This window comes from Gossypium raimondii, chromosome 10 (assembly GCF_025698545.1).
Source record: "Gossypium raimondii isolate GPD5lz chromosome 10, ASM2569854v1, whole genome shotgun sequence".
NCBI lineage: Eukaryota > Viridiplantae > Streptophyta > Magnoliopsida > Malvales > Malvaceae > Gossypium > Gossypium raimondii.
The window spans coordinates 48,672,253-48,692,953 of NC_068574.1; the positions used below are offsets into that span (position 1 = coordinate 48,672,253).

The 20,701-nt window shown below is 32.2% G+C and overlaps 4 protein-coding genes across 6 annotated transcripts; 1 reads left to right on the forward strand and 3 right to left on the reverse strand.

Annotated features, from left to right (window-relative positions):
* Positions 1-2,973: 2,973 nt before the first annotated feature.
* LOC105777227 (protein REDUCED WALL ACETYLATION 2) lies at positions 2,974-7,196 on the forward strand. Of its 2 annotated transcripts, none has more exons than XM_012600364.2 (16): positions 2,974-3,253; positions 3,364-3,455; positions 3,550-3,693; positions 3,786-3,842; positions 3,946-4,018; positions 4,281-4,439; positions 4,646-4,795; positions 4,874-5,129; positions 5,210-5,325; positions 5,432-5,518; positions 5,596-5,684; positions 5,773-5,835; positions 5,923-5,979; positions 6,103-6,199; positions 6,280-6,438; positions 6,862-7,196. In XM_012600364.2, exons 1-16 carry the CDS (start codon positions 3,221-3,223, stop codon positions 6,865-6,867), a joined length of 1,638 nt encoding a protein of 545 aa, XP_012455818.1. In that variant the 5' UTR covers positions 2,974-3,220; the 3' UTR covers positions 6,868-7,196. The 2 variants fall into 2 exon arrangements, with proteins under 2 accessions (XP_012455818.1, XP_012455820.1); XM_012600366.2 differs by having other exon boundaries at positions 3,553-3,693.
* LOC105777228 (uncharacterized) lies at positions 7,188-9,080 on the reverse strand. Its single transcript, XM_012600367.2, has 5 exons — positions 8,964-9,080; positions 8,303-8,430; positions 8,019-8,214; positions 7,866-7,885; positions 7,188-7,405 (listed from the first exon to the last, which is right to left on the reverse strand). The coding sequence occupies exons 2-5, from the start codon at positions 8,416-8,418 to the stop codon at positions 7,375-7,377; spliced, it is 363 nt and encodes a 120-aa protein (XP_012455821.1). The 5' UTR covers positions 8,419-8,430; positions 8,964-9,080; the 3' UTR covers positions 7,188-7,374.
* Positions 9,081-12,213: 3,133 nt separating this feature from the next.
* On the reverse strand, positions 12,214-14,509 carry LOC105776630 (protein REGULATOR OF FATTY ACID COMPOSITION 3, chloroplastic). Its single transcript, XM_012599402.2, has 5 exons — positions 14,170-14,509; positions 13,826-13,880; positions 13,667-13,723; positions 12,970-13,047; positions 12,214-12,823 (listed from the first exon to the last, which is right to left on the reverse strand). The coding sequence occupies exons 1-5, from the start codon at positions 14,425-14,427 to the stop codon at positions 12,327-12,329; spliced, it is 945 nt and encodes a 314-aa protein (XP_012454856.1). The 5' UTR covers positions 14,428-14,509; the 3' UTR covers positions 12,214-12,326.
* Positions 14,510-14,836: 327 nt separating this feature from the next.
* On the reverse strand, positions 14,837-20,285 carry LOC105776629 (uncharacterized). 2 transcript variants are annotated; one of them, XM_012599401.2, is made up of 10 exons: positions 19,880-20,285; positions 18,355-19,248; positions 17,947-18,076; positions 17,409-17,860; positions 17,081-17,161; positions 16,904-17,002; positions 16,553-16,711; positions 16,309-16,395; positions 16,015-16,086; positions 14,837-15,651 (listed from the first exon to the last, which is right to left on the reverse strand). In XM_012599401.2, exons 2-10 carry the CDS (start codon positions 19,135-19,137, stop codon positions 15,331-15,333), a joined length of 2,184 nt encoding a protein of 727 aa, XP_012454855.1. In that variant the 5' UTR covers positions 19,138-19,248; positions 19,880-20,285; the 3' UTR covers positions 14,837-15,330. The 2 variants fall into 2 exon arrangements, with proteins under 2 accessions (XP_012454855.1, XP_052477546.1); XM_052621586.1 differs by having other exon boundaries at positions 18,355-19,271.
* Between the last annotated feature and the right edge of the window lie 416 nt (positions 20,286-20,701).

The window sequence follows — 20,701 nt, forward strand, 5'->3', positions numbered from 1 at the left end:
AAATGTCCAAGAATATAACCCATAATAATTGATAAAGAGAACGATGATATCCTAAAGAAAAGTCCAGAAGAAGAATATCACTCATATGCGCCGGAACCAGAAGAAGAAAAATTTAAAATAAATTACTAAATTATGCCACATGGCACAACCATGACGTGCCATGTGACAAAGTTAACGGTGTCAAAGGATGAGGGCTTAATTGATTGCTTAAATTCAATTGAGGGCTAAGTTAAGTGTTGTTTTTGATTGATTATTGAATTATTTTTAAGGGGATTTTTATATAATAAACCTTAAAATAATTTTATTTTTTTACAAAATTATATTATTACGAGGATATTTTTGTTTTTATATTTTTATATAAACTCAATAAAATTCACTCAAATAAAATTTGAACTTGATAATTTAGCATTTAAATCATAATAGTTAATATTGTATCAGTTCATAAATATCTGATGAAAATTTATTACAACAAAATATTTATATACCATGATAATTTAGCATTATATATATACATGAAATTATAACATTTAGAATAATCCTAAACTGATATCAAATTATTTATATTTAATTCTGATCAAAATTTTAATACGTTTCGATAATTTTGATATATTTCGACACGATAAAAAATAATTAAAAACCTTAACTTTACTATTTCAATTGATTACAATCTTTCAAATAAATAACTTAAATTTTGATTTTGATGACATGGTGGAGTGTGCCATGCCCAATGGCCCATGATATAGTTGATATTGAAAGTTGAATAAAAACTATGGAGCGACGGGCTGAGGGTCTACAGTTAGAATGGGCTTATAGGTTGATGAAAATTGGATGAAGGTTGAAAAGAATGGACAATGGCAGCCAGCCCTAAACAATACGTGGTTGGGGGTTATCACTCGCACTGTTCATCCTCAATTCATGTCGGTGGCATATCAACACCAACACGCCCTTCACAATTTCCAACTTTCTGCCGACACCACATCCCATCACGCGTCTTTTAAATTATTATTCTATTTAATTTCTTTAATTCATTAGTTATATCACATTTATTAATATTAATTTTTTAAAATATAATAATTTATTCAACCTTTCATTTTATTTTTTTCTCTTTTACTTCTTAAACTCACATTGATTACCAAATCACTCAAAATGAATAAAAAATTAATATTTATTAACATCGTAATGTGGCATTCACGTGATAGTTCATATATAAGTCATACTAGCATTTAATTAATTTTAAAAAATTAAAAATATTTATGTTTTCTATACATTTTAGTTTTTAAAAATAATTTTAATTTTTTATAATTTTAAAATTAATTAATTTTAACATATCATCAACGTACATGCCACATTGATAAAATTAACCAACGTTAACTTTTTTTCATTGTAAGGTGATTTGATAAATAATAAAATTAAAAATTAAATAAAATTTAAATACAGCCTAATTATTATTATTACTTTTTAAAGTTGGAAGGTAAGATTGTGTCAATTTTTTATTAATAGTTTTGAAGTTACCAGTTAAATAAACCAATACACCATAGTCAAATTTATTAAAAAATTAATATTATAACGTCAACTACTTCTCTAAAATTTTAATTAAAAATTATAAATATAATTACTTTTTGGTTTTTAAAGTTATTTTTGTTTTTATTTAAAGTTTCACTTTTTAATTCTTAAACTTTTCTTCTTTATTTGTCAAATTACCTAAAATATTAACATACAAGTGAATGAAATTTCAGCATTTAATTAATTTTAAAATATTAAAATTACCTTTTATATTTTGTAATAATTTTAATGATTTTTGAACATCATCATAACTTCATAAATTGACACTCAAAACATGACAGATTCCATTTCCCTACTCCATTCCTACATCTCACGGCTATGAAAACAATCGCCTTTTTTTTTAATATATATAATATATAATATATAATATATAATATATAATTTAAATTTAAATATTTATTTTGGTTAAATTCTGTCACTAGTCCCTGTATTTTGAAAAAGTTATTGATTTAATTTTTTATTTGGTCAATTTTAGTCTCTGTACTTTTTAAAATTTAAAATTTTAGTCCTCACCAAACAATAACTATTAAATTCATTAAGTAAAGTTCTACTATTTCTAAAATCCGATCGCTAAATATATTATAATGTGTCTAATACTATGTAAGCTTATTATTTCCACATATTACTTACTAAAAATTAGTTAATGGATTAACAATGTCAATTGCATCAAGATTGAAATTTTAAAATTCAAAAGTATAGGGACTTAGAATGATCCAATTGGAGAAATTGGACTAAATCTATAATTGTACGCATGGTACAATACTAGTAATTGAATTTAACCAAACGTATATTTGAAAAGTACAGGACTAAAAGTGACCAATTTGAAAAGTAAAAGAATAAAATTGATAAAATAAAAGTTTAGAGACTAAATCTACAACTTTCACAAAGTACAAGGACTAATAGAAAAATTTAACCTTTATTTATTGTTTTATTTTCCTTTAATTTATTTAGGCAAAACTATACTATAAGTCCCTATACTCTTTGCAAATTTGAAATTCAATCCCTATAATTTTATTTTCAAAATTTAATCTCTATACTTTTATAATTTCAAAATTGAGGTCAAATTGTTAAATATTGTTAAATTTTTTGTTAAGTTTATTGGTGTGACATTTTAAAATAAAAAATCCAATTGATAGCCATGTAACTAAAAAATAAGTTGTAATGACCCTAAATTTAACAAAATAAATTTTAACAGTGTTAGCAAATGAACTTATATATTTTAATTTAAATAGTAAAGGAACTAAATTTTTGAAATAAAAATATAGAGATTAAATTCTAAATTTACAAATAGTACAGGTAGTTATAGGACATTTTAACCATTTATTTGTTATATAGTACGGAAAACACAGGTCTCTCGGTTATCAACTCTGTTTCTTTACATTTTATTTAATTTTAATTAATCGTTATTTATTTATTTTTTCCTTTCTCTACATGCCCTGCTAGTTTTGAATCAATCCATCTATTGTTGTTCTTCGCTTCGTCGTCTTTATCATTTCTTTTTCTTTTCCTTTCCACTCACTGGCTAGAAAAACCAGATTTCTATCAGATCTGTAAATTTTATTTTTAAACTCATCTGTTTACGCTCAAATGCGCCTGATTTTGGCGGCTTAACTTCACTTTTCATTTTGTTTCTTCGTTTGCCGAAAGTTTCCAAATAATGATGATCTTCGGCCCGATCACTCCCGGTCAGGTGCGTTCACTTCAGCATTCTCCAACACTCTCGGATCTTGCATTTTAAACTTTCTTCTTTTTTATATAAAAAAGAAAATTCTTGTTTTTTTTTTTTTGAATTTTTTCTAGGTTTCGTTTTTTCTCGGCGTATTTCCGGTGATTTCAGCTTGGATCTATGCAGAATACTTGCAATACAAGAAAAATTCACTTGCATCCAAGGCGTAAGCTCTGAATTTTTACATTTTGTGACGCGATTACAATTAATTAACGTACTTTATTGGTGAAAAATTAATTTTCTGTTTTCATGTCTGTTAGTAGGCATTCTGATGTGAGTTTAGTCGAAATTGGAAATGTTGCCGTTAAGGAGGAAGATAGAGCGGTTTTACTGGAAGGCGGAGGTCTTCAATCTGGTTCTCCTAAAGCGCGGTCTTCAACATCTTCCGTGTCTCCAATTCTCAAGTTTGTCATTGGAGCCTTGATTTCTTTTCTTTCCTTCTCATTTCTTTCTATTTTGATCAGGTACTGAATTTATATGCTTTGATTTTGTTAAGGTTTATTATGATGGATGAGACTTTCTTGATTGAGAATCGGTTGACACTTCGAGCAATGTAAGTGAATTTTTTATTTGTTGATTAATATTTGAATCATTTCTTTCAGAGAATTAATAGTATGTAACTTAACTTCAATTCTTTTTGTTTTTTCGTCTTATAGATCTGAATTCGGTGTTCTTTTGGCATACTATTACATATGCGACCGTACTGATGTATTTGCCTCTTCGAAAAAGGTGAAGATGATTACTTCAGTATATAATTCATAGTTATAGTATTGTGTTTAAATAGAATAATAGGTACTTGTGAAAAGATAAAAATGAACTTTAATTGAAGTTAACAACTGCTGAGCACTCTATTCTTCTTATAAAATAGTGCAGTAAGCCATGCATTTCAAATTTAGTTTTACTGCAATAAATAATCATTTAAAACTATGTTATTGCTTGCTAATTAAGTTCTTGCTAATTAAGTTCTCTATTTCATTGTATGTCTATCCAGAGTTACAACCGGGATCTTTTCTTGTTCCTCTACTTTCTTCTCATCATAGTTTCGGCAATAACTTCATTCAAGATACACCATGATAAGTCACCATTTTCAGGGAAATCTATACTTTATTTGAACAGACATCAAACTGAGGAGTGGAAAGGTTGGATGCAGGTTTGTAATTCTTTGAAATGATGCAATAAACCTGCAAAATCTTCTTCTTGAAAGATCTTCATTTACTTGTAATAATAGAATGTGTTGGATTGCATAGAAAGTGCAAACACTTGTGGCCAATGCTGCTTACACGCAAATTGTTCCAGCATTGCTAAACAAGGATTGAAGATAGTCTTGTGCTTACTTTTCCCCCATTTATTTTGCAGGTCTTATTTTTGATGTACCATTACTTTGCAGCATCAGAGATTTACAATGCTATCCGAATTTTCATTGCTGCTTATGTTTGGATGACTGGATTTGGGAACTTCTCATATTATTATGTGCGCAAAGATTTCAGTCTTGCAAGGTTTGCACAGGTATGAGTTCCCTAAAGTAAAGATCATGTAAACTACTCCATGTTCCAAGTTCCAACATTGAGTGTTTTGATTGAACAGATGATGTGGCGGCTCAATTTCTTGGTATTTTTTTGCTGTGTTGTCCTCAATAATAGTTATATGCTGTACTATATATGCCCCATGCATACTCTATTCACTCTTATGGTTTATGGGGCACTTGGTATTCTGAACAAGTACAATGAGAAAGGGTCAGTCATTGCTCTAAAAATCATTGCCTGCTTCTTGGTGGTTATCTTAGTCTGGGAAGTGCCTGGAGTATTTGAACTTCTCTGGAGCCCGTTCACCTTTTTCCTTGGTGGGTAATTTTCCAAAGCATGATTTCTATTTACACAAATTTTGGTCATATTGACGGGAAAAATATAAAAACCATTGCAGGATATACTGATCCGGCAAAGCCAAACCTTCCCCTCTTGCATGAATGGCATTTCCGCTCAGGCCTTGATCGTTATATTTGGATTATTGGGATGATATATGCATATTACCATCCAACTGTAAGTTCTAATGCAATTATTTTTGATCTTTTCATTGTATCTTGCTATGAATTAATGCAATTTATTTTTGGAGTTCATAGCTAGATATTGGGATTTACTATTGCAGGTTGAACGATGGATGGAAAAACTCGAGGAAACTGAGGTGAAGCGGCGAGTATCAATTAAAATAGCTGTGGCAATAATAGCCCTGATGGTATCATATATACCCCTTTTGACTTGCCATTCCTTTTCCTAGAAACTCTTATTCATGAGGTTTCAATAAACTTGTAGGTGGGATTTCTATGGTTCGAGCACATTTACAAGCTTGACAAGGTCACCTACAATAAATACCACCCTTACACGTCATGGATCCCGATAACGTAGGTCTCATGTCGACTGTGTTGATATTTTGACATATCTGAACATTTTGGCTTTTACCGATAAATTTTTGTTCCTTGTTTTCACCAGTGTGTATATATGTTTAAGAAATGTTACTCAATCCTTCCGAAGCTACAGTTTAACCCTTTTTGCGTAAGTAACCCTTAATCGTCTCTTGTTTTATTGTTTTGTTTTCCAATGACCAATAAGGTGGAGCTAATATATGTCTTTCATTTCCAGATGGCTTGGAAAGATTACACTGGAGACCTATATCTCGCAGATTCACATCTGGCTAAGGTAAGCTGAAGTTGACAACATGAGAATTCTTGGTGCTTCAACTGCTCTCTAGGAGTTGATCCGAATTCGAACCTCTAAATCATAGCATATGAATTTTTAACTCAACATCCGATCAATGTGCAGATCCGGGGTTCCAGATGGTCAGCCTAAGCTGCTCCTTTCTCTGATCCCAGATTACCCAATGTTGAATTTCATGCTTACGACTTCCATATACCTTGCAGTAAGTAAATCGTTGTCATCTTTGGGAACTGAAAATATCTCTCATTAGTCATGCCCTGACATTTTTTTTCTTGCCTGCAGATTTCTTACAGACTCTTTGACTTGACAAATATACTGAAATCAGCTTTTGTACCTACCAAAGACAACAAGCGCCTTCTCCACAACTTGATTACTGGTGTTGTAGTCTCGAGCATAGTATACTCTCTCTCTTTCGTGTTCCTAAGAATCCCTCAGATGTTGGTAAGGTTTAGTTCAAATTAATTTAATTGTGTCACTTGAGAGTAGGCCTGTCAATTTTGATCTGAATTTTAAAATTCAAAACTAAAACGACTTGGAACCTAAAACAATCCGAACAAGTAAACCCGAAATGACCTTCATTCAAAACAGTCCAAACAATTAGCCCAAAATTTCCCGAACCTGAATGACAAAATTCAAAATGATCCAAACCCAAAATGGTTTGAATCGAATGGGCCCAGACTTAGAACGAATTGACCCTAAATTATTAGAACTCAAAATGACTTGAAAATTTTAAAATAAAAATCAATCTGACACAAAACCGAACTGATTTATTCAATTGACAGGTATAACTGAGAAAACAGCAAATAGTGAGTATAATACTTGAAAATCTGAATCTGACGACCTTTACTGTATTGGAATTTGCAGGTGTGAGAACTATAAATATAGAGATAGTAGGAGGCAGCCACCATGACCTTGTTCATCACTGTGTCTTTGGAAGTATTTTCCTTCACAATGGAAACGTAAAATTGCAGAATTCAATAGGAGAATACGTCTCCTTGATCAGATCATGCGGAATCTCGGAACATGGAAGGTTAAAGTCGGTATAAAACCTCCAATTTGAGGTTGGTTATTTTTGGTCACTATTATTGTTTTCTAAACACACGATATAGTTACTACATGATTCGTTACCATGTCTAAAACGTACACATATTGGTTTGCATTACATCCATCTTATTAAATAAAGATTTGCCTTTAATTAATATGCCTTACGTTTTATTCCAAGATTTGTTGAATCTAGGAACAAAGGAAAATGGAAAATAAAATGCAATAGAAAGTAAAGAAGAAAAGGTAACAAAAATATGGAATCCGATTGCAAATGCCAGCAGCAAGGGAAACAGAACAGCTTCTTTTCCAGCCGAGATCATAGGAGATAGTTCCTCAGAATATATGCACGATATCATAAGCAAGTCTATTCAAGTTAAAGAAAGTAGTAGAGTATTAAGATATGAAACAAAAGATATTCAAACGTAGCTTACTATTAATCGAGGTTGAATTCACCTCAACAAGGCTACCTCAAATTCTAGTAACCAAAACTTTTGTAGGATTTAAGAAAGTTTCATTATTCAATTAGACACTCGTAAGCTACTTGGACAAATATGATCATTGTTGTACTAGGCTTGAGCAAGCCATCAATTGAACTGAGCTTGAGTAGGTTCGAGCAGCTAACAACCTACTCGACTTGAATTTGCATATATAACGAATTCAAACTGAGCTCCAGCTTCTATACTTGTATTCATTTGAGCTCGAATCTTGTTTCGTGCAATCAATTTTGAGTTGAGCTCAAGTTTTTTTTCCGATCGAGTTCAATTAAGCATGATTACAAAACGCAATGTTGTGTAGAAAGTTTCTAAATCTAAAGAAAAGGATACGTCCAGAATAGCACAAATGACTGCAAAAATAAAAGAAGAATATAAGCCAAGGAAAAAGATGAAAGGCTAGGCAAAGCAAAAGAACAAAATTTAGATTCATTGAAGATATGGGAATACGTAAAGCAAGTCAAAACATTAAAGAAAAGGCTTTACCATAAGCCCACCCAAGAATCCATCGAGTATAATCCGATTCCAGCAATCAAAATAAGAATGAAGGGAGAACTTTGCCTTTGCTATGAGTCCAATTGAAGTAATTGCCATGACAATGAAATACAATATAAAACCCACAAAGCCTGTCAACCCTAAAATCCCAGCAATAGCCCCTCCGATTATCGACAAAAATGTTCGGCTGCAAATGAAACCACAATGCTTATCTCAAGTATTGGCTTTCAACACACAACTTTTAGTATCTTCACTAAATGTGAGCACAGACATACCTGTAATATACAACTTTCATGTTATTCTGCAAATTCTCTGCTCTAAAAGTTGATACATCATTCATAACTTCCTTTGATTTCTTCTCAGATGAACTTGAATCACCCTGTCCTGCCATTACCTGTCAATTCTGCAATCAAATCCCAAAAATAATTCAGAACGACAAATTTTGAAATGATTTAAATCCGTAAAAAATCAAAGCATCAAACACTAATCAAAATGATTTGGAGTCAAAATAATCAATCCCATCCATCCAATTGACAGGCTTAGTAAAAGAAAACGAAAAAGAAATACCATATCAGAAGGTGAATTACCCAGTGAAGCACAAGCGAAATAGTTGAGAAACAATTATAAAGTCCTTACTGCGCTAATCTAAAAGATCAATGCAGCATTACTGATATGAAAAACAGATTCCGAAAACATTTATCGTATTACATGTTCCTTTGACCACGGCAGAGCGTCTCAAATTTTGGAACTTCGATCAAAAGGCAGCGTAGATATACATTATCAAATTTCGAAAATTTCAAGTGATTAATATGAAAGAATATAAGAATTTTACATCCATGATAATTGAAACGTAGGGGATAGTAATGGATCTAAGCATCAACAAACCATTCAAAAACAGATAAGAGAATACAAAAAAAGAAAAAAAAAAGAGTTTACCCAGATGATCGGAGAATACGAGACCCCTCTACTGAGAATTTACTTCGAGATAGCCCACTCGAAATTTTTATTTTATTTTAATCAAGTCTTAAATAATCCCGTCTTTCCATTAAATGCCATTACACTCCCTTTACTTTTTCAAAATTATAAAAAAATCCACAGAAATAAAAATTAGCATTTTTTTTGGTTTTATTTTTTATGAATTATTGTTTAACCTTAATTAAACTAATTTTACAAGAGATGTATTTGTATCATCTTTAAAACATCCACATCGTGCGTATTTATCATTTTTATTATTCAATCTTTATTGTTTTGGGTAAATTAGTCGAATATGCCAATTTCAAAAGATATTAAAGAAAGTAGGCCAATTAAACGCATCCCTATTGCCATCTTAGCTGAAAAAGGATGCGTTTTCGTCCAACAGTAACTTTTCCTAACGGTCAAGAAATCAAACTAATACGGTGTCCACCCATGCTTGGTGTTGGGTTAATTATTTATTTATTGACTAAATTATAGAGTAAAAATTTAAAGGCTATAATTTGCTCAAAGTTCTCGTACTCTTTGCATATTTGAAATTTAATCTTTCTACTTTTTGAATTTAAAGATTTAGGTTCATCTGATAACACAATTAAAATCATTTTGTTAAATTTGTTGTTGTGGCATTTTGAAATGAAAAAAAATACTCATTTAGTATCCATGTAAAAAAAAACATTGCAACGGACCTGAATTTAATAAAAATTAATGGTGCTAACAATTCTTAAAAATTCATATCATCATTTTAATTAGAATAAAGTATTTAGACTAACTAATGACATTATAAAAGTTGAGGTATCAAATTATGACAAAATTAAATTATATAGATTAAATCTCAAATTTAAGTGAAATATGAGGATCAAATTGAAATTTAACCATTCTTATAATTGTAAAGAAGTAGAGGATTGGAGTTGAAATTTACCCATATGTTCTCATGTAAAAAAGAAAAGGAAAAACAATGGACAAGTGTCCATGGATCAAATTGAAATTTCACCATTCTTATAATCTTAAAAATTAGAGGATTAGAATTAAACTTTACTCATTATGTTCTCATGCAAAAAGAAGAAGAAGATGAAAGAATGGACACATGTGTCCACTAATGCCTTCCTTTTATATATGGTAGTATAGTCTAGCATGGATGCTATTATGCTTCGGATTAGATTAGTTATTAATTATTTTTAGGTTAAATTCTAGAATAAATATTTGAATATTAAAATATGCTTTGAAATTTAGTATTTTTATTTTTATTTTTATTTTAGAAATTTAGTTCCTTTGCCTTTTAAATTTAAAAATTCAGATCTAATTGTTAATACTATTAAATTCTTCCGTTAAATTCATTGATGAAATATTTTAAAATTTAAAAAAATTTAACTGCAATGTATTTAAAAACATGATATTGTAATGTATTTTAATTTAACAAATAACTTTAATAGCATTAATAACTCTAAAAGTTACATCATCAAAATAAAATATTTGAGTTAATAAATGACATTGTGAAAAATTGAGTTGCCAAATTACATCAAAAAGTAGAAGTATAAATATTGAATTTTAAATTGGAGTGTAACATAAGGATTAAAACTGAAATTTGACTATTATTTCATAATCTAAAATTTGAGTGTAGCATAAGGACTAAAATTGAAAATTTATCATTATCCTATAAAAAAATAGAGGCTATAATGAAAATAAAAATTATCATTATTATATAATTTTAAATTTGAGAATTTAAAATTTTCCTATAAAATGTAAAAAGAAAAAAGGTAAATAATTTTATATTTACATTATATTAAATTTTCGTCTATTTTTATTTATTTTATACTTTACCCATATATAATGTGTATAGGATTAGTATAAGCAATATTTTGTGAAAAACAAATTGTTTTACTTCCTTCTCATAAAGACTATCAAATTCTCTAAAATAAATAAATGATAATTATAGGTAGTTACAAATATTTGGAAAAAGGCTTATTGGATTGAATTAAGATGTTTAAATTAAGGTGAAACAAAAATAGGTTTGATAAGTTATCATAATTTTATAAAAATTTAAATTAAAAATAATTATTACTTAATTTAATGTACTTTTAGGTAATATTACATTCCATCAACTAATCACTAAAATTCTTACATTCCCGCCCATGATCCAAACAAGTAATGGAACATTTCCGATAATGGCTATATAATATTATATCCCCGTAACCATATTGCAAAAGTAATCCTACATTTTCGAGGATAAGGTAAGATTCTGGAATAGCATTCTATTTAGATTTCAAAGATTACTTTAAGTCGATAATATCACACTCTACTACTGCTAAGATTTTAAAATATAGGGGATAATCGATAATCTGAACACCACCTCTTCCTTAGTTAATCCTACATTCCCATGATAATGTGAGATTTTAGATAATTTTACCCCATTTGTAAAGACTTAAATCAAAATGATAATTTTGTTTATCCTTTGATATATTTGTAAAGTAGATGTATACATGTACCAGATTGAGCCAACACAAGAAGTTTCTACCTATTATCTTTACTCAAGCTTGGCCTGGAACTGCTGCTAGAGTAAGTACAAAAAGAAAAATTCCTATCACTTTTATATATATATATATATAAAAAAAGCCCCAGCTACTTATTCATCTTCGCTAATTTCCAATTTATTTATTTAAAAACTAGATATAAAATAGTATAAGCTTAAATAGCAGCAATCTTATATTTTAGCTAAATGAATTTAAATAAAAGAATGTATAACGTTCTAAGTAATCTAATATTATGTGAACCTGAGGCGCTTTAAGGGTGCATTTAATTCAAGGAATATTATATTCTCAATAATAATGTGAGATTTTGGCATATAATTCCCAAGTTTGAATTTCAGATATTAACAATGGATGCAGACGAAATGGAAGTAACCATGGGTTTTTTTTACTCTCAATTATTACTCACGGTGTACTTGGTTTTGCTAGTGGTAGTGACTTACAGGTATTGCTTAAAGGGCGAAGTGGACCTCAAAGAAAGCTAGTAGTGTTTATCTATTACTCGGGATGACTGGGAGGAGTTTGGTTCTTCTAATTAAGCTGGCATTAAATTCTTAAATTATTGTTGATTCAACAAAAAATCAATGGCTGGGTCAGCTGAAGTGTTTTCTATCAGTAATTTTAACCTGCCATTGGAAGTGTTGTCATAGCAAGTGTGGGTCTTGAGGTTTGTAGATGATTTCCATTGCTCGTATCAAAAATATAATTTCTTCATTTAATACTAAAAATAGTCATGAAATTTCATAAACATACAAACCTTCCAAGAACACCTGAATGCTGAGAGAGATTTAAGAAGAATGTTTACCTATTTAGAAACTTTTTGAGCTTTAAGATTCCTTCTACCTTCATTCCCAACACTACCTGATTTGTGATTTGATTCTTCTATGTAATCATCATCTCCAGCAACAATACCATCTTCAAAGATATCCACATCATCTTCTCCATCCCAATCCTCCTCCTCCAGCTCTTCATCATCATCAACTTCATATACATCATCACCATCATCATAATCTTCATCATCTTCGACTTCAGCTTCATCATCACCACCTGCACGAACAGTGTGCCAGTCGGGTGGAGGTGGACAATCCTCAGTGATTGCCTCGTCTCTTTTTATCACCAGATGCCGAATGACTCTTTCATCTTGGTCTAACATGGTCTTAAACTCATTAATCCATCTAGCTTCCAACTCAAAGTTCATCAAGATGTAGTGGGCATTCTTAGCTTTCTTTATCTTGTATGCTAGTCTCCGAAGACCCCAATCATTCAATCTCCATAACCTGCCTTTCTTCTCCCTCAAGAAATCTGCAGATATAATATAAGAAATTTACACCAGGTTACCTTGAACTTTCTCATTGATTCTTTCAAAAGAATATGTTGGGAATTCAATAAAAGGATACTAATAGCCCAAAATGAAAAGAACAATAAGCATACAATTTACACCAAGTTACCTTGGACTTTCTCATTGACACTTTCAACCTCTTCATCATGCTTCTCATGAACTAAATAAACAACCTCGTAGTGCCGCACTGTATAAACAAGGAGAATAATGAATCATAACAAAGTGAACAGATGTCAAACAACATTGAAAAAAGAAAATCCACGTTATCTATACAATGATAAAAGGTTTGCTTCTCCATATTTGACAGAAATCAGAACCCCAAAATGCAACTTTGATATTACAAAGGCTAATAAAACCATGAGTTTCCCTGAATTATTCAACTCCCATTTTAAGATATTCATATTCCATCTCCTTGGAAGGCTGCCAAGATGTTGATATCTTTGGCCTCATATTCAGGAGTTCGATAAATCAATTTATACTTTCTAAAATCAGCTTTGAATCCAACACTTGCTGAAGTCCTTGTTAGTAGTGACATAAGTTCATCCTACAATTCATGAATCAAGAATTCTTGCAACAACATGGTCCGCTCAGACAAATACGAGGAGTCAATTAAACCATTTCAAAGATATTTTTCGCTTTTTAAAAGGCAAGAAGCAGAGAAAAGAGTATAATTGTGAAAACCAAATAAAAAGCTTGATGACTATGATAGAATAATAAATTTTTCAAGAAAACAAGCATAAATTTCTTTATGTTTAATCCTATCATACTAGCAGAAACTACAAAGTAACTACGAGAAGTAGGCTTACTGCGTTCCAAGTTCAATGAGCTTTGCAGCTCAAGGTTAAGAGATTCATACAATTCTTCTGCAAATTTACAAACAATTTTCATGAGTACAACGCGGCTATATTTATTCATCTGAAATATAAAAGCAGGTTATACAAACTTAATGACCACAATTGACTTACGTTCTTCTTCGTCAGCAAACTCTGGGAGAAGTCTACCATCTTCCTGAACTTTCTTCTGCAATTCAAAGAGAAAACCCACACCTCAAATTCCATGAAAAAAAAAAGATTAAGCAGCTAAAATTTCTCAAACGGAACACAAAAACAGTACGTGAAGCAGTGGTAGTTCACAATAAGAAAGCCTTGGCCTTTTCTTCTTACTAAGCAAAAAAAAAGGGGAAAAAACTCTTATCTTTACTGAACATAGATATATAACCCAATTGATATTGCAGAGTTATAATAACACAGAGAAAGAAAACATAAAAAGGAGAAAAAAAAAGGAACAAGGGTTTATGCAGAAAAGAGACCTCTTTGAGAAGAACAGCTTCAGGGAAGAACCCAGTGGTCTCATCTGGTTTGGGGATAAAACTGTGACTGTCTTGCTTATTATCGTAGTTTTTGTTCTTCTTTGCCTCCACAATAAAAAGCTTTCTACGACCAAGGCAAGAGTTTTGTTGCGGGAATATGGAAAAAGAGTGTTGGTTTCCAAAGAACCCACATTTTATTTGAAGTTTGGGTAGGGTGGGAGCAACAATTTTCGTAGAAGAGTGTAGGAGTGACTCCATTGCAGGAACTTGAAGAAGTTGCAGAGTCTAATAACATATATCTTTAAATCTGGAGTTATGGATAAAAAAGATGGTTAATTCACCACCCAATACCCACCTCTTAAAGCCCATTTATGAGACGTGCGAATTTCATTTTTTTAATCACATAGTTCGCAGTTGGTAAAATTCGATTATTAGCCCCTACACAATGCATAAGTTATAGATTTAGATTCTTTACTTTAATTTTAAAGTCTGTTTTGAGCCAAACAGCTAACAGTAGCTGATAAATCCTTTGTTATATCAAATTCAACATGAAATCTTTTTGTGATTACACAAAATTTTAAAAATAGTAAATTTGACAACTACCGTTTAATTCAAGACTTAAAACTAAAACTGAACAAATCAAAATAAAGAGAATAAAATTTGGATCGTACAAGAACTAATAGGAGTATTTATCCTCAGAAAATACAATATCCTTTCAACTTCCATTTCAGTAAAGAAAAAGGGAAATTGTCCTGAATTATAGTTCTACCATCTTGTGTGGCAATTGAGAGTATCGTCAGGCATTTCTTCAAAGGAAAAAAAATAAAAATTGAACTAGAAATTCAGTTGACGCTTTGATCAGGATACTGACAACAAAATGAAATGAAGAATGTGTAAGAAGAGAAGTGCAAATTTTTTTAGTAATACTATAACCGGGAAGATTACCCTCCAGGGTCTGCAATCTATTTCATATTTGGTATGATGCTCCATATCTAATTATTTGAAGGAAGATGATAGTAAATGCTATACAAAATCTGCATGAAATATGCCCCACGGCCCGAGAACAAGTTAAACATGGATTCAAGTTTTCTGGATGTTTATGGCCAAAAATTGCTTTCTCTCTCGACAATCCGGGGCTACACAAATCATGATGACTGCAGCTTACCATTGTTTCTTACCCTTTTTCTTTCTCTTGCTTCCACTACCGCTGCTGCTGCTCTTCGAGCTGCTTTCTGCTTTCGTAGATGGATTTTCAGCAGAGGTGCTGCTACCATTAAAGTTGTCAAACATGCCTCCTTGTACTGCATTCTGTAACCACGCTAAGAATTCTTCTTCGGTCATCGTTTCTTCCAGATTAGGAGGAGTTGGCATTGTGCCACCTCTCTGTCCTGAACTTGATCCCTTGCCGGTAGCATGCTTGGATGTCACACTAGTGTTCACATGAAAACTTGGCTTATGTGTGTTAGGTGGACATCTCATTCCCTGCAACATAATCCAGCAGTATTGAGTGTAGACATGATTCATATCAAAAGACTAATACAGTCTCATACACGAAGGAGATGGATGTCAGTGGGTACAACTTGTGAAAATTCCATGTGAAACCCATTTAGCATCCTATTCAACTCCAGATATCTTCGTATTAACAGTTCCCCATAGGTATTTTTTGGTCGAAGTCAAACTTCTTACTAACAGCCAAAGATCGCCTTAAACTTTTTTAGGCAACCAGAAAAAGAGCAGTAGCTCCTGTTAATCTTTTGAATAAATGCTTCAATCCTCCTTAGAAATGCATCCATGATGGGTGGCAGATTAACATGATAACAAATACCAAGTGAAAGTTGACTTTACCTGACAAATATACCATTCAGTAGCATCGTATATCTTGCTATCAGCACAGACATAGGCAGAGGGAGCTTCCACCTAGACCGACAACCAATTAACTTTATGTAAAAAAAGTAGAAACAGATCTTAAGAATATCAACTCAAACAAGACTTGACCCTCGACTAACTGGGGTAAATACTTCTAAAAGCAATCCCTATAACTCTTTCTTTTTCAAGAGATTGTATTATCACTTGTGTCAAATCAAAGAAATTGAAAAATGGAATAGTATCTGCATGTAATGAGAGGTGGACAGTGCATACCTTAAGCAAAAATCCGAAAAATAAGGGCTCTGACGATTGTTCAACCCATCCATCACCATCTTTTGCTTGATGAAAATCTTTGCATTCCTTAGGTAAGTTCCAAAAACAATATTAATTTCTTGTTAGGGAACAAATGAAATCGTCAGACATTAGGGGATCTCATGCTCGATGAGAATGTGCTAATTGTCAAAGTCATAAACAGAACAAGCTAAAATGATACATGTTTTAGGGAGCAAGAAAATACCTGGCACCATCTTGCTCGAGATTTTGATTTCTTGGTGTGTGCCCAGACATGAAAGTTACCACATTTTTTGCAGGCAATACGCCTGGATTCTCCAAATGGTTCCTCCCCATCAGCCTCTGACCGTGCAGATCTAGAGGGAAAGAAACCATGTCTGCCATTCTGGCGATGAATTGCAGAAAAAGATCATGTAAGATGCAATGATTGATATATCTACTGCAAGAAAAAGATTTTATGGATGTACTGCTTAAGACAGTCATTTCCTTGCAAGAATCAGCAGAAACTTTAAACTAAACTCTACAAGATAGTCTTTCTTTATATTCAAGTGAAAAGTTGCAGGATGTATGCTCAGACCTTTTGAGAAGCATTTTGAAATCTACGGAAATAGTTTAACAGCTCCTCCCGCCTAAGCTCATCATCATATGTTTTTCGCTTCAACGAATCAAGTAAAACCTATAAACGAAGCTCTATTATTATCAGAAAAGAAATGCCAATCCACAAGGGGGAGAGCATAATAAACCAAGAGATTACCTCATATGCATTTTGAAGCTTTTTAAAAGCTTCTGCAGCCTTTTCATTGCCCATGTTCTTATCAGGATGGACCAGCATTGCCTAGCAAACAGTCTGCAAATTTCAATACCGTAGACATCTTGCTCCTATTTTTTGTTAAAACAATTTGAAAACGATAAAAAAAAAAACAGTGGGTATCAAGGGTAAGCTGATCCAAAAGAACTTTCACAAAGGCTCACTTAGATTTTACCCAATTGACTAGATACATTTGGCTAATAAAGCTCCAGAAAATTTGAAGAAATACTCAGAATGAGTGACCAACACAATGCAAAATAAACACAGGACGTACCTTTTTTCTGTATTCTCGTTTCAGTACATTAACATCGACATTCTGATACCGTGACAAACCCAATGCAGAATAGTGATCAGAGCAGTTCAACAATCGAGCAACTTCATCTTCAGAAGTCATCACAGTGTCAACCCCACTAGTTGAAGCTACCCCAGGACCATGGTTTGCAGAAAACCCTGGGACATTTTCAGAGAACGAACCATGCACTGACTCGTCATTGAAGAAGCCTGAATGACCATACATTCCATCGGTTTGCTCAGGGTTTCCATCTGGTGCTGCTTGCTGATTTATGTGGTTCTTTAGGTAGTAGATCAATGCATCACTTGAGATAAATGATAGATTAAGAGCCAAAAGCAAACCAAGCCATCCGGCATACATCCAAGCACAGTATACAGAATATATAGTGGCGACCAATAATGCAAGACGCTCATGGCTAAACGAAAATGCCAATCCTGAATTGCAAAACCAAAACTCCATAAATTTGGTGGAATAAATTAGCAAATAAGACTAATCCAACCAGAAAAAGAAAAATAATAACCTCCAAGGAAGATCACCATAAGTGTTGTCCAGAAACTTCCATAAAACCACAGGAAAATAGTTCCAAAAACAGCTACTACCAACATTGCGACAGTGAGCCCAACAAAAACTGCTGTCAGAGCAGCTATGGCCTGAGCAATCAACATTTACACAAGTAATAAGAACCAATAACTTGTCAATAGCTCAAGAAATGTCTCAAAATATTCAATAAATCATTGAAACATTACAGAGACTTAGCAATCAGTAGTCCAGGAAATTCCTCAACAAAATCAAATAAATACTTGTGAAAACATAATTTTATGCAAATGGTGGTTCAAAAAAATCATCAATATGCAAATTGAGGGGCGTCATGATCTCACGGAAAAGGAAACCTTAGGAAAAACATTGATGACATAGAACAAGTGCTTACCAACACCAGAAGAAACTTCATCATCCCAACCATGGCAATTACTGAGAAGATACTGCACCATATAACCAGAAAAAGAGATGCTGTACCCAAGCGGAGGAAGGAATCAATGCCTCTAAGAGCACAGTCCAACCAGATTATTGACAAAAGAAGCATTATATTTCCAAAGTGCACAAGCCATTTCAAAACAATGGGATATAATCTCTCAAACTTTGCTCTGACATGATCTCGAGCATTATACACATTAGTTGTTAGGGAAATTAAAATTGGTCTTTGTCTCTCAAGCCACTGGCTTATCACCTTGAAGGTGGACACAGCTATTGCTCTCGCATTCCTTACCGCCGCAGTATCAGAAAAATCCACATTATCCATGGCATTTTTAAGATGAAAACCATTAAGCAAGCAGCCCCAAGATCCGTTTTTATGTTTCAGATTAAGGTTCCCATCAGGTGAGATTTCATTTTGTTCCCTTCCACTTGAAGCTTCCTTTGAAGGTTTGTTTTCAGTGCAAGACCCTGAATTACTCCCAGAAGATATTGATTGGCCAAGATCCTCAGCTGAATCTCCATGCTTCTCCGTTGACACAAATTTCTCAGAATTCTGCCTATATTTATTCTCAGTCCCTGCACGATGACCTTTAGTAACATTCTCCTTTGAAGGATTGCCATTTGGTAGTTTATCTCCAGAAAAGTCCTTTACCTCACTTGTTTTCCCCCTTCCTTTTGCATCAGTGACTTGATGACCTGCCTCTGAACCCCTTTTTTTCCCATTCTTCCCCCGAGCCATGAAATTATATGTATTCTTGTAGCTTCTTAAGAAAGGAAATAACTTTAAGCCATCCCTAGCATATTAAGGGAACAGACAAAAATAGCTCTGACATGAAAGAAACCCTCACCTCTGAACAAAAAAAAAAAAATCACCTGTCACCAAAGAACGAAACCCAGCAATAACAGTGTAAGCCTAAGAATTTAATTGCATGCACTAAGTATTCAAAAGATTTTATGTTGCAACCTGATACCAAACAGAAAAAGAAACAATAAGATCTAAAGTTACCAATTGAAAAACTACCGAAAGAAAATATATCAGAAATGTATATATTTCAGAACAGCATCAACCAGGGTTCCAAAGGGGAAAACAAAAAATCATACATATATCAGAAGGGAATTATTTCATAGAAAGAACACCAAACCTTGCTTGCAATTTCCACACGAAATGAACAAACGAGGGTTTTTATTTTATTTTTTAATTTCCAGGAATAACAACCAACTTTTCATCAATATGTTACTAAATACAGCCTATACGGAACATTTCATATCCCTCTCTCAACCTGGCAGATGTAATAAGCAATAATAGCAAAGAAAACTCATTTGGGAACCAAAACCCATAAATTCCATAACAGAAATAGGGAAATACTTGAAACAAATATGTATGATACCAAGTACAAAATGAAGAACACCACAGAGTCAATTCTTGCAAAAATGGAGAGTTGATGTTTAATAAAGGAAATGGTAGGCAAATGAAGAATCACCTTGAAGCAGTGCAAGTGGAGTCAATAGAGAGAAGGAAGATGAGAAAACCCAATAAGCAGAAGTAATAATAATAAAAAAAAGCCCTAAAAACGGGAATCAAAGAAAAGGGGGTCCAGAAAGTATGAGATTCTTTTGGTCTTTATACTGTAAGCTAAAATTTGGGTTTTGTCGAACCTTTTTTGCCCACTAATTGAAGAAAAAAGAGGAGGGTTAATCGAGAGGAGGGTATTAAAGAAATTAAAAGGTGTGTCGATGGAGGAGGTGAGTGAAAAACAGATAAAATAAAGAAAAAGCAAATGCAGAAAGACAGTGATAAACAGAGGGGGAGTAACGAAGCTCTAAAAACAGATTGGATGTTGTTGTAGGGTTCTGTTTGGTTGCTTATCTCCGCTTCAGTTCTGACTCGGATTTCTTATTCCCGGTTGTTTTTATTTTCAATTTGTTTTCTTAATTTTTATTTTCTTTTATTTAAAGACACATGACATTATTTTACAATTTTTTAACCATTTTTCAAATATCAAATTTCATATTCTAGTTAAAATTCAAATATGTCTTCATTATTAAAAATTTATGAAACATAATTTTCAACTTTTAAAATAGGAAATAAAACATATATATATATATATGCAGGTTAATATATTTGCAAATATTTATATATTTTAATTCAAATAATATTATAATTTAAATATTAAAAGTGCGTTTATTGATTGGGTCTTAGTTCAACTGACATGAGTATTGTTGTCAACGTAGAAAGATGTAAGTTCGAGTGTACTTTAATACATTATCCTCCTATTTATAAATTGGGGATATGATAAAAGAAT